Source organism: Haliotis rufescens, unplaced genomic scaffold, assembly GCF_023055435.1.
Source record: "Haliotis rufescens isolate VD_foot unplaced genomic scaffold, xgHalRufe1.0.p SCAF_13, whole genome shotgun sequence".
Lineage (NCBI taxonomy): Eukaryota > Metazoa > Mollusca > Gastropoda > Lepetellida > Haliotidae > Haliotis > Haliotis rufescens.
In genome coordinates, this window is record NW_025963813.1 from 2,236,972 (window position 1) to 2,251,375 (window position 14,404).

General features: G+C 40.6%; 1 protein-coding gene across 2 annotated transcripts; it reads left to right on the forward strand.

Moving 5' to 3' along the window:
* The first annotated feature begins 522 nt into the window (after positions 1-522).
* On the forward strand, positions 523-12,461 carry LOC124115473 (dolichyl-diphosphooligosaccharide--protein glycosyltransferase 48 kDa subunit-like). 2 transcript variants are annotated; one of them, XM_048394079.1, is made up of 11 exons: positions 523-693; positions 1,621-1,731; positions 2,531-2,617; positions 3,586-3,689; positions 4,861-4,955; positions 5,569-5,662; positions 6,850-6,995; positions 8,749-8,896; positions 10,175-10,295; positions 11,617-11,723; positions 11,779-12,196. In XM_048394079.1, the coding sequence occupies exons 1-11, from the start codon at positions 555-557 to the stop codon at positions 11,797-11,799; spliced, it is 1,173 nt and encodes a 390-aa protein (XP_048250036.1). In that variant the 5' UTR covers positions 523-554; the 3' UTR covers positions 11,800-12,196. The 2 variants fall into 2 exon arrangements, with proteins under 2 accessions (XP_048250036.1, XP_046332436.1); XM_046476480.2 differs by having other exon boundaries at positions 524-693; positions 12,118-12,461.
* The last annotated feature ends 1,943 nt before the right edge of the window (positions 12,462-14,404 follow it).

Sequence of the window (14,404 nt, forward strand, 5' to 3'; positions counted from 1 at the left end):
CTAACCTGCGCAGACGATATGGGTTTTTGGTGATTTTTGTGGCGCAAATACCAGGAAAAACTGCGAGGCTTTGAATTAAGCCTTAATAGGCAGTCGTTTTGCTACAATTCCGTTTGCAGTGTTTGGGAAATCGAATAAAAAAAAGAATTGAAGTTGTATCTTGCTACAGCCATTGCTTTTGGTTTAAAGAACAATATAAAGAAGAAGGTATCACTTATTATTTTCATTCAAAACGACTGAAATGTTATACTTACGTCTGTAGAGCAGTGGATTTATTAATAGGGAAAATATTGTTTATTGCCCCTCAAAAACATTGTTTCATTCACTCGTAAAAGTGTTCAGTGACAACGTGTTTGCCACATTCCCTATTTTATTCACAAATCGCCACATGCAAAAGTGGGTGTGGTTCACAACAAACTTCGTTGACCATCGGAGAAGTCTAGATTCATTCGGAGTAAATCGGGCGGTTCCGTATCCGCAACAGCTGTAGTGTTAACGGAGGCGAAAAGGCAATGCAATTTGATATTCCGATTGCAGCAAGTGCGTGTACAAAGATGGCGTCTAACACAATGTGCAGAGTGTTGGCTCTCCTTGCTTTTGCAAGTATTGCATTAGCTGGGAAAAGAACGTTGATTTTAGTCGACAACTGGGCCATCAGAGAAACGCATTCAACGTTTTTCAGATCATTAAGAGGTAAGGAATCATGCACAACTGACATAGTTGTTAGAGATACATTGCCGGCGAACAGACCGGTGACACGTATATGGGGAGAAATCGATGAGAGTGAAGAACCATTTTGCTTGTGGGCCCTTTGCTCAACATTTTGAAATTATCTCTGAATTGTGCTTTGCTGTTTTGTTTCTTCACATTGTATTTACTTGGTTGACCATGATGTTATTTCTTGAAATAATTTAGAAAATATAATGAATGGATTGGTCAGTACAACGACTGCTCCCATTGCGGAGCATGGCTGTGGATGCATCTTTTGAAGAATACATTTAATATCTAGCAAAAACTTGAATCTTAAAGAAATAATCAGCCACTGACCAAAATCTTATATATTCACATTATGATTAGTTTTAAATGCTTGTCATAGTCATTGTATTGCAACTAAATAGTAAGTTTTCTGCTACTGTGAGAGGGTGTGTGTTTATTTTCTACACTTCTTATTCAGTAATCTTCTGTTAGATTAACTTAGGATAGCCAGTTGTCCCCAACCTGTTATGGCTTGTCGTAAGACAAAGAAGTGGCTAAATTTGTGCTCAGACTAGTTTGAGGGTTGATAATATGTGTCAGACCTAGTTGGACATGGCTTGGAATGTCCAACCACAGGTTGATCTTGCACAGATTCGATTACAGGCAGCAGTAATGTTGCTAATATTGTAATAAATCCTGGAATACTGCTGAATGCTGCATACTTAAACTAATGCTGTATTTACCACATATGACTTTGTCATACACAAGATACAAGAGATCTATCTTGTCGTGGTATTTGATTTGTAATCTGTTTTGAGTTGTTTAGTGATACATTAGTCATGTTAGTGAGCCAAATTGTCAATTTAGGTATGTTTTCTCCACAACAATCATTACCTGATTTCCATATCATTTAATTATTTTCAGATATTGGATTTGACCTGACATTTAAACTAGCTGATGATGGAAGCCTGGCCCTGGTCAAATATGGTGAATTCCTGTACGACAATCTCATTATCTTCTCTCCCTCTGTCGAAGGTAGGTCTCAACCTCATTTGGTCATCAATCCAAACAAACACTTGTGTTTCAGGTCACCTGACTTAACCCGATGTTTTTATCAAAGCTGGAAACCCATGCTTATTATTTGAAAAATAATCAGATGTTTCCACAAAATATACTTGGAGAAACAGTTTTAAGCATTGTTGATAAAATCTTGAACCCTACGTTCCAAGCCGAACCTGTTGGTTATACAAGAATAATACATCTGTTTACTTTCCATGCTTTATGCAGTCAAGTAAAGTGGTGCTTGTAGGTGAAGATACCATGAGTCACATCCAACTGTAGTCCGTTTGCTATCTGGGCTATCTAGATCTATCTAACAATCTAGATAGACTTGTTGTTTTATCCCAAAATTATTTTATCACTTGTCCGAAATGATCTAGTTGGATGTGACCCATGGTGTCTACCCTGGACACATAGTGAGAAATGTAATCTTGTAATTTATGGGATTGTTTTGTGTGTCAAGCTAAAAAGGCTGAAAAACAAGAGGATGTTGCTATTGACACAATTGTGTTTAAATTGTATTGTTGATTTTGGATTTTTTGTAACTTGTATGGCATGTATGATGATAATAATATGCAATCAGATTGTGCATTTCATTTTGTGATAGGCGATATAGTAATACTAGCTTTTTGTCATCAACTTTGAAGATACTACTTTCGAAAAATGATACGCCAGTGATACACAGTTATAGTATGATTGGATACATTGGTACAGGCATACTGTGTATCCTAGCAGGGTGGGTGGCACTACAGCCTTATGTATATCCTGTTTGTAGAGTTTGGAGGCAACCTTGATGTGGCAGCCATCACAAGTTTCATTGATGGAGGAGGAAATGTTCTCGTTGCTGCCAGCTCGGCTATCGGTAAGTTTATCGTGTTCATGTAAAAGTTTGACTGTCCCTTTGACATGTTTAGTAAAACATTTTTTCCCAATAGTTTTCACCACAGTGGAAATATTATCATCGCGTTGAAAACTAGGTGGAAATATTATCACCGCGGTGGAAATAGTTTTCTGTATTTTCATTTTAGTTTTTGACATTTTCGTTTCACTTTTCAGCGATTCAATATCTTCTTAACACATGATTTATCACATATTTGTAAGACAAACCGTGTTAATTTGCAATAGGTTTCGATAAAAGTAAGTGAAATATCAAAATATGGAAAAACAGACTATCGGTAAGTTTATCATGTTCCTGTAAAAGTTTGACTGTCCCTTTGACATGTTTAGTAAAACATTTTTTTCTGGGTTATTGGTAATGCTTAATGTCACAGGGATTTGCCAATATCAGGTAAGGTCCGTGAGAGCATGTTTACTTTGCAAACCCCACGAAATTGGCAAGTAAAAAGGTATCTCGCTAGCCAGGCTGTATAGTGCTGTTGAAAATTTATTTCTCTCACTGTTGTCGGTCACCAATTTGTTGCTTTTGACTTGATAGAGAGAGGGTTATCTCTTATTTCCAAATTATTTAATCGTTAGATATGATGTATAGAATACCACAGAAGATAATCCAAGCAAAAGATTTTGTTAAAAAGGGTGAATTTTTATGGAAAGCTTGGATTACGATGCACAGAAAAAAAATTCCAGCTGCCAAGATGGCGCGAAAAAGAGTGAGTGATGAGTTACTGGGCTTGGTCACATGGTTCTGGTGCGCATGCACGAAATAAGGGTGCGTTAGGGTCAGCTGTTTTCTCTGTTCTGTGGGAACAGCACAGGAAGTTTCAACTACCAATTGGAAGAGAGAGAGATAAGCAATAAGTATGAGTCAGGATAAGTATAAATGATATTTTTACTCTAAAAAATACATTTTCATGCTTGCCCCTTGTTGTTCAGGCGACCCACTGCGAGAGCTCGCAACTGAATGTGGTGTGGAGTTTGATGATGAGAGGACGGCCGTCATTGACCATCTCAACTATGACGTGTCCGACCTTGGCAAGGTGAGCAGTTCAACTAAGTAAACACTCACTACAGATACAATGATATGTCAATGCGCTGGTAAACTGGCCTCTTGACCGCCTCCGTGGTCTAGTGGTAGAGCGTCCACCCGGAGAGCGGAAGGTCCGGGGTTCGATCCCCGGCCGCGTCATACCAAAAGACATTTAAAGATGGTACTTGTTGTTACCCTGTCTGGCGCTCGGCATTAAGGGGCTAAAACAAGGATTGGTCGGCTCGGAGTCAGTATACTGTGTGTGAGTGGGGTATTCATGTTAAACTGCGGCATGGTATCTCAGTGTGCTAGCACTATAAATCGGCATCAGTCCGGACTAGTACAAGCAGCCACACTCACGTACATGCACGTCGCTATATAAGTGCAATAATCTTGGACGCGACGTTAAACCCAATTTCACCCCACCTCACCTAACTGGCCTCCTGTGATCGCTGACTGGCTTGATGCATTTTGTCATATCTGAATCGCGTAGATTTATGCTGATGATGTCAATCATTGCATTGTCTGGTCCAGGGGCACAGGTGGCCCAGTCATCTATGCCGCAGCAATTCGCTGTGCAGAGTTGCATCCCTTTGGCGTACCAGAAACCTGTGGTTGTGAGTTGGAGTCCCAGACCACCCTGATTATGTTTCTAGGTTTGTCAGCACCATACCCATGCTCATAGGTTTCACCAAAGTGGTAAACATTTGAGACCTGTATCACTTCGGGCTTTCATCCCAAATAAATTGCCAAGAAGGATGGAAAGGAAAGGATTGTCTGGTCCAGACTTGATTATTTACAGCCCAATGCTTCGCTCGTCACGCCGAAGGCCCGGGTTCGATTCCCGACATGGGTACAATGTGTGAAGCCCATTTCTGGTGTCCCCCGCCGTGATATTGCTAGAATATTGCTCAAAGTGGCGTAAAACCATACTCAGTCAGTACAGCCCAATGCCACATAGCTGAAATATTGCTGGGTGCAACATTAATCAACAACAGGTTAATTGCAATTTTTATCCCCAACATTCCAAATCATGAATTTCGATTTGTCATATTTTACACAACGTATCTTTCAGGTAGGCTATAGAAGGAGCGGGTTTGTCTCATCCAGGCTGTTGTATTACAGCAGGAATAAATAAATAAATGAACTAAGAAAGATAAATATTGATCCTGATCTTCCAGCACACACTGATTGTCGCAGACCCAGGTAACCTCATCGAGTCTCCAATGATTGTGGGCCCGAAGAACCCCGCCCCTTTCCTCTTCCGCGGCGTTGGGTGAGTTCGAGACCAATATGTTAATAATAACACAATAGAATCATGTTTTTTGCCTGATATATTATAATACAAATGTGTGATTAAGTGATTAAATGAATTATCTTTGACTTCTATCTTTTGACCGAACTTCAGTGCACTGTTAAAATAGGGTTTTACATTCAGACCTTGGCAAACCGGGAAACCTTCGGGTGAAACGGTTGCCATTTATTTTCTGGCAATTCAGAATTTTGTTAATCAGGGTGATTTCATCAGGAATAGTAAGCACTGTCCGTTTTAGCTTGTTTCACTGTTCCTTTTAGATTAGGCCACTGAACTGGGGTTTGAGTTATCTGCTTTTGTTACAATCAAGTTAGTCATAGTTACCATTTTCACAAAGGAACTCTCATTTAAACTTTGATTCAAACTACAGCGCTGTTGTACAATAAAACCTCGACGCTACGACTGTAGTAAGTCTATAGTAAGTTATGGGAGTAACGATCACCTCAGCGCAAACATCGCTTGTACAACAGCACCCTGTTAGATAAGATCAACACAAAAATGTCCCATTATCATCTCATTATTGTCAAGTTTATACAAAATGTTGATGTTGTTGAAATGATTATGATGATTGTAGGATGTTGGCTGATCCCGAGAACCCGCTAGTGCTGAGTCTGCTTCATGCCTCCTCCACTGCCTACAGCCACAACCCTGACACCAAGATATCCGAGGTACCCGACAGTGCAGTACCATACACATAGCTGCCAACTGTGTCAATTTGTGTTATTTTGTTATGTAATTCATATGAATAATATGTCCCAAAAATCGCAAATCCAAAATTTTCATAGACACGGGGGTGGTCGGGTAGCCTAGTGGTTAAAGCGTTCGCTCGTCACGCTAAAGACCCGGGTTCGATTCCGACATGGGTACAATGTGTGAAGCCCATTTCTGGTGTTCCCCGCCGTGATATTGCTGGAATATTGCTAAAAGCGGACATATGGGACATATGAGAAAGTGTGGATCATTGCTCATGCTATCTTCCATTGGTTTTCCTCGCATTTAAAAGCAGCTTGTAGACCCGTGAAGATCCGGGATGGAATAGGTCTCCAGCAACCCATGCTTGCCGTAAAAGACAACTATGCTTGTTGAAGAGACGACTAACGGGATCAGGTGGTCAGCTCCGCGGACTTGGTTGATGCATGTCATCGTATCCCAATTGCGTGGATCGATGCTTATGGTCAATCACTGGATTGTCTGGTCCAGATTCTATTATTTACAGACCACCGTCATATAGCTGGAATATTGCTGATTGTGGCATTAAACAACAAACAAACAGACACAAGCATGTAAGAAAGAGGCGAAGAGACTCTGTGGCCCTCCAACACAGTATTTTATAAATTTGGGAATGGTAGCCCCTGGCCCTCATTTCCTGGGAGCTCAGATGGCCCACTAGTCAAAGACTCTACAATTTAATGTGAAGAGTTATTTCCCTTGATCGTGACATAATCTGATAATCAGATTTGCCCTGTTTACTTTTTGGTTTGTGAGCAGCCTACCCAAGCCATCTCATTAAAATCAGATCTAGTGCTCACTACCGCTACATTAAATCTGAGGACATCACCATTAAAGGTCACATTAGAACTACCTTTCGTCAACTTTGACTGACCAAAGAAATCACTAACAGGAATTCGACATTAGCAAATATGAAAGCTGCTTTCTCGAGCGAAGTGGTAAAGTGGTAGATGTCCTAGACCTACATCACTCTCAGCTTTCCTCCCACAGTAAGCTGAAATGATGTGATAATACTTGAAAGAAAACACCCACTCACTCCCAAGTGAACTGTCTTGTGAATCTACCCCAGGTATATTTGCTGAAAGCACCATGAAACCCAACTCACTCACTAACTGATCTGTTTTAGTTCCCTCATGCTGTTGGCAAGAACACTCTCCTGGTGGCAGCCCTCCAGGCCAGGAACAACGCCAGGGTCGTGTTCGTGGGTTCCCTCGACTTCTTCAGTGATGAGTTCTTCCAGTCCCCTGTACAGAAGGCAAACGGTGGCAACCGGTGAGTAGGGTACAATCTGCATTAACAGGAATACGTTTGAATTCATTCCACCTTGTTCCCATGCTTGCCGTAAACGGCGGCTATGCTTGTCTCAAGAGGCTACTAACGGGTAAGGGTCGTCAGGCTCGCTGACTTGGTTGATGCATGTTATTGTATCCGTATTTGCGTAGATTGATGCTCTTGATGTTAGTCACTGGATTGTCTGGTCCAGACTTGTTCATTTACAGACTGCTGTCATATAGCTGGAATATTGCTGAGTGCGGCGTTAAACAAAAAGCAAACAAATATTGCACCTTTGTGTCATCTTGATATGATTCTCTTCCTGAACATTTATCTTCATTGTCCATTGTCAATACTTCACATATTCGTGTGCACTGTTCCTCCACCAGCCATGAATACATGCAACCCTTTTTGCTGTGTTGAAGTAATTTGTGTTTATTTATCGTCAGTTACTGAAATAAGGTGGTTTATTATTATTGAAGTAATTTGTAGAGAAGGTGGCCGGACAATCTCACTAAAATCAGATCTTAGTTCTCGCTACTGCTGAACAACAGATTTGAGAACATTTCAGTAGGAGTCACATCAGAACGACCTTTCCTCCGACCAATTAAAACATCGCTTACCAGATTGAGAAAGTGACTGTCGGAATGTTTTTTCTAACCATGCAACCTCAAAAGGCTAACGGTTGTACATCCTCTATCTCACGCTTCCGTTGATAAACATTTCAAATAGAAGATACTTTCCATTGCCCATGGGAAGTTGAGTGGAATCTGTCATATTCCGATTTTGGTGAAAAACAGACCTTTCTCCAGTCCCTCAATAAATTTTCATTACTCAAACTGACCTACAGTTAGGGTCCCAACAACCGACATGACCAAGTACTACTGAAAAGAAGCTGTCTTAATATGACTGGACAAGACTGGACTGGAAGTTCTCTCTCTCTTTGAAGTAGGCCTAGTCATTGTCGGCTAAAACAACATTAGTGATCCTGCTTGTAGTCCTATTGATCGTAACACTTTGTTGTCCGATTAGTTAATTAGAATTTACTCACCTGTCAAATGAGAAACCCAACTTTAGACTTATTTGATGTGTGTGACAACGTGAGTGACTTGTGGAAGAGTGTCACCGTCCTAGATGTTGTTCAATGGATCAGTTTGGCCTGGCGTGATACAACTGACATCACAATTCCCAAATATTTTTCCATGTGTGGATTCTTGTCGACTGCCATCACTATCTAGGTAAATGTTCCCTCACTGGTGAACCACTTGCTTCACCTCGAAACTATGACTGAGGACACGACTTTGAATAGGTCATAGATATAAGCAGCCTGTTCTCAATAATGACTTTACAGGGCGGTGGGGTAGCCTAGTGGTTAAAATGTTCACTCGTCATGCCGAAGGCCCAGTTTCGATTCCCCACATGGGTACAATGTGTGAAGACCATTTCTGGTGTCCACTGCAGCGATATTGCTGGAATATTGGTAAAACAATATTGCTGAACAGATTTGTTCAGTTTCACTGTTCTTATTATAACATTATCTGCCCTTGTTACAATCAAGTTGGTCATGTCTGCATTCGTTGGTAAGAAGTAGCTATTAGGCTGCACAACCCAATGTATCCTCTGGTTATGAAGGAATGAAGTGTATACACCGTGAAGAATTGACAATTGAAATGATGTGGAGCAGGATTTAGCTTGTCTTGTCCTAAATGAAGTGTGTGTGAGGCACAATGTATAACTGATAGTCCTTGTACAGGTTCGACAAGTCTGGCAACCAGGACTTGGCTCTCAACATGGCACGGTGGGTGTTCAAGGAGAGGGGTGTGTTGAGGGTCGGCGCCGTTACTCACAATAAGAAGGGGGAGAAGAAGCCACCAGCAGCCTACACCGTCTTCGACAACGTGGTGAGTATTTTAGGGGTGCAGCAAAGTGGTGGGAGAGTGCCAACAGGTATGTTCTGTGGTCTCTGGAACAATATGTGTTTGTGGGCGCGCCAGAAACCTATGATTGTGGGTTCGAATCCCGGTTCGCCCCGATTATGTTTCTAGGTTTGTCAGCACCATACCCGTGCTCGTGGGTTTCACCGAAGTGGTAAACGTCTGAGACCTGCATCACTTCGGGCTTTCCTCCCACATTAAGCTGACACGCCACGATATAACCGGAATACTGTTAAAAGCGGCGTTAAACCCAGCTCACTCACTCACTCACTCAATGTGTGTTCGTCAGTCCTCTCAGTTTTTAAAGGAGTAATGTAAGGAGGTTCCAGGCATGTTCTGACCACATGGAACATTTGACTTCAACAAGTTTCAATGGTGTCATAATAGCCTTTTGCTTATAATGTGTGGTGATTTCCTTGTTTGAAACAAATAAGTGATTGAGTTAAGATCAGAACTGGACTTTGATTGTTTATCTTATCAAAATGGAAGTGTGTTAATTTACATGAATGCTATAATTGAAACAATTCTGATGATGTTTATGCCTCTCCTGGGTCTGGTACTACATATTCTGAAACACAAGCCAGCATCGTCGTATCAACATACACCGACTTTCTGAACTGCAGCAGCTCTGTTTTGAGAAGCAACCACTGTTCACCACATTTCCTTAAGTGTAGTAGAGCAAGTAAACTAAACATGCTGCATGTTGTATCGACAACAAAAATGGTGCCCTACATCACCTGCCACCTAGCACATAAACAAATATCGCACATGACAAATAGAAATGACAACTCACAAGGCATGGACAGAGCTACCTCCCTTACATCGTAGGGACCTTATCGCAAAACATACATGAAATATGCTTTCACTGTTAAAAATAACAAGTCGTTTTTGATACCAATATAATCAGCTTTAATTCTAACGACAACAAAACATTTTTACTAGTAACTATTTACTTGCATGGCAAAGAATAAGGACTGTCAAAATGACATTGTTGTGTTTGATTATCTCATGTCTCATCACACCGAACTTGATTAGTTCGTATGGCCATTTTGTCAAGTATAACAGAAATACGAATGTGTTTTCAACATGTTTCAGTATATATAATTGGGTTGGATGGTTCAGATATAGTGATCAGAGCCAGATTTTATTATTTACAAGCCACTGTATTATGGCTAAAATTTTAACGCTCATTAAAATTTGGACAATTTATTTGTAGAATATTGAAAAAGTTGTGTTTGCTTGCAGAGATATACGATCCAGATTGAGGAGTTGTCGGAGGGGAAGTGGCAGCCATTCCAGGGTACAGACATCCAGCTGGAGTTTGTCAGGATCGACCCCTTTGTCCGCACACTCCTGAAGAAGCAAAGTATGTTCACACACAGAGTGCACAATACCACTACTCAATATATTCCACTCAACTTAGATCAACCACCTCCGTGGTCTAGTGGTAGAGCGTCCGGAGAGCGGAAGGTCCGGGGTTCAATCTCCCGCCGTATCATACCAAAAGACGTTAAAAGATGGTACTTGTTGTTACCCTGTCTGGCGCTCGGCATTAAGGGGCTAAAACAAGGACTGGTCGGCTCGGAGTCAGTATACTGTGTCTGAGTGGGGTATTCATGTTAAACTGCGGCATGGTATCTCGGTGAGCTAGCACTATAAATCGGTGTCAGTCCGGACTAGTACAAGCAGCCACACACACACACGTGCATGCATGTCGCTATATAAGTGCAATAATCTTGGACGCGACGTTAAACCCAATTTCACCTCACCCCAACCTAGATCAGTGATAATCAGATGCCATTCTGTTAAAGTATCTGCTTGACATATGAAGACAATTTGTTTTGGATGTCATGGAAAGATAAAACAATGTCCCTATCAAAAGTTGAGTAGTGTATGTTGATTTGTAGTCAGTAAATTTTCATCTATTTCAAGTATGGCTTCAGTATAATGGAAGTAATATCAGTCAACATTCATATTTCAAAAGAAAACATTTTACTCTGGAATACCTTACTAAACAATAATCCTGTGAACACCATTATCTTGGTGCTGACCAAGATTTTATGCCAACATTCCAAGACATCCAATGGGACCTTACTCAGTATTACTCACTGACAAAATATATTGCAAATGTAAATTATGATCTTAGATATATCAGCAAGTACTGGTCAAGCTGCCATCTACTCTTCTCTGAATGTACAACAACCATGATATGCGTAACTGTAAAATGAAAATGCAACAGGAGATAAAAATAAGAAAAAGAAGAAGACAGTCATGCATTCTTGCATCAGGATTTAATTAACTGATTTTTTTCAACCATTCAATTCCATGGAATATTTTTTGGCACCTTCTGCAGCAGACTTGAAAATGTCAAGTCACTTTATCTTCATGATCTAAGTACAACAAAACTCTTTTCAATGTTTAAAAAATTAGCACATCTTCTGAATGATTTGCCATCATGTTAACATTATAGGATGGATATTTTGTAAAAATAATTGAAGCAGAGTCATCCATTGTCACAACCTGAATCTTGCTGTCAGTGATAGAAGCTAACTGTTTTCGTCCACTAGAAAACATATAGCAAAACCCTTAAAAATGGCAAATTTCTACTGGTCCTTATGATACCTTAACTATTGGGCAGTTTGGCAAGGACTATAGGACTATTTCTAACGCTGTTGCTGTTCTTCCAGATGGGATGTTTTACGTGGAGTTCATTCTGCCTGACGTGTATGGGGTGTACCAGTTCCGTGTCGACTACAACCGTGTGGGCTACACCCATCTCTTCAGCACAACTCAGGTAGGTCACCTCACATCCTATTCTTATCTTAAGAGGCGACTAAAATTGATGAAAGGTGTCTGTGCGTTTTGACTGATTGTATGTCATCCATGGGGTAGATCACTACTCATGCTTCCCATGAAGATCCAAGTTAGAATTCATATTCAGCACCCAGGCTTGTGAGAGGCGACCAACGAGATTGGATAGTCAGTCTCTCCACCTTGGTGGATGTCATCGTATCCCAGTTGCGTAGATCAATGCTCAAACAAACAAATAGTGATGTGCCTTTTTATTTTCTTTAACGTAAAAAATATGAGGTTTTCTTTTTACCTGGAAGAAGATGTTGAGTTTTGAAAAACAAGATCATTGTTATATTGCTGACAGCATCAAGCATTCACATTTGCCTATGTTTCAGGTGTCTGTCCGGCCATTACAGCACACGCAGTTTGAGCGGTTCATCCCTGCAGCCTACCCATATTACACCAGTGCCTTCTCCATGATGTTTGGAGTCCTTATACTAAGTATAGTGTTCCTGCATTTCAAGGAAGAACCTAAGGAGAAGAAAGAATAGAAAACATTCCAGCTTTATAGGGCAGTCATCTTATGAATCATTTACAATTATTGAATGTATGTGTTTTTTGTCATCGAAAGAATGGATGATTGTTGAGGGATTCGAAATATACCGACATCTTTGTTTCTTGAATCTTGGTGTATACTTGTAATTTGTTTCGAGGATAAATAAAAACTCTTTTTATTTTATATATTTGTGTTTGTTTTCACGTGGTGACTCAAGTCTTAGGTTCTGCAACTCATTCATCATACAAAGGAGTCCTGCACGGCCCAGTCGTCTAAGGCGCCGCAATACCCTCCGCAGAGTTGCATCCCTTGGGTAGGCCTGAGAGCTGTTCATGGGTTCGAATCCCGGTTTGCCCTCATTTTGTTTCTAGGTTTGTCAGCACCATACCAGGGCTTTTGGGTTCACCAAAGTGGTATTGCCTGAGACCTAAGTCACTTTGGGATTTCCTCCCACGTCATGCTGAGAAGCTGCGTTATGACTGAAATACTGTGGAATACTGTTCATTAGTGCCTCGCAGGTTTGAATTCATTACATTTCTTCACACTTCCGGACTCTGTGTTTGTATTGGTCCCCGGCAACCTATGCCGGTGATGGGTGACCAAATGGATCAGACGGTCAGGCTCGGTGACTTAGCTGATTGTGGGTCATCATACAGCGTGGATCTTTGTTCACGATGTAAAAGCTGTACAGTCATTGTTGCCATCGTTTCAAATCCACAAATTTTGAAATTTCGTCTGTCAGCCCAGTTCAAATTCAAATCACCTTGCGCCTCATGTAGTTGGAAAACTGATGTAACGCGGCCACACCATTTGAACCAAATACATCTTTGTACACTGCATGTCGATCCTGAAAGGGGCTTGTATGAAGGAAGGTACAAAGGAACTACCGCGTATACTAACTAGTTCCACTGTTCGTACGCGCCACACGTTAACGCTGACAGGAACACAATGTAATGACACGCTGAATTACTTCCCTTTGACCGCAAATCTTTCTCGTTTGAACAAAATGTATTGAATTGACTCCCTTTGACCATGACAAAAACTTTGTGACGCGCACGTTATGTCCCAGGAACAGGTTCATCGATCTGTCCATCTAATTTAATAAATAAAAAAACATATTTTTGAAACTATCTAGATCTAAACCTGTGTATAAAGATTTTCCCTTGTTCGTAAATTTGCAATGTAGTATGCGGCTTCATTTAGCCCGAGACTGCATGTCAGAAGATACATTCTGTGATTTATTCGCCCTGTGTGTTACTTGTATGACTTGAAATAGGTCAGTGGTAATGCTTTTTATTACAGTGTCTTTTTGGTGTTGGTTTCTTATTTATTAAATGTCCTTTTCCACAATGAGTTTACATTTCGGTTTTCGGGTTCGTCTCCAAAGTCGACGAGACATATGTTTAAGTCGTTGAAGCCTTGAACAGGTATTCTGCAAAATGTGCAAATAAGGAACCTTTCCCCCTTTTTGTTTTCTTTTACCGCCCGCCCTTACAGGTGAGGTCATATTGATACAAGCGACGTTTAACAACAAACAAACAACATGTTTTAAATCACAGGACTTGCAGCGAAATTCACGCATGAATTTCCCTATTTTGAAAAAAACAGTTACCGTATTCGACGTAATAAGCACCCCGTTCTATTATTAGCGCCCACGGCGATATTTGCTAATATATTGGCTAGTGAACCATCCCAATTAGCACCCCTTCCGATTGATCAATGTACACAAGACTTATTAATTCTTGTATAATACGCACTCGTGTGTAACATACACCCTTATGGGCAATTACATTCTGGAAAAATACATCTGTCGTATATAAACATTTCAGGCTGTCAGCATAAACCAGGAATTTTACGATCTTTCAACTCTGTATTTTTCACCAAAATAAAATTCTAATAGGAGCCCCCTATTTCTAATATTGAGAGCGCCCTGGGCGCTTATTACGTCGAATACGGTATGTGATTTAACAGCATATATTTTGAAAGATTAACATCGGTCAACAGATGCCCTATGTGTTGTTACCGCCCCTATGCGTTTACATCATAAGTTGTTTCGATCCAAATCTAAGTTAATATTTCATATTTCATTGCTAACAGCATTGGGGTACGAAAGTTTTTATTTCTAG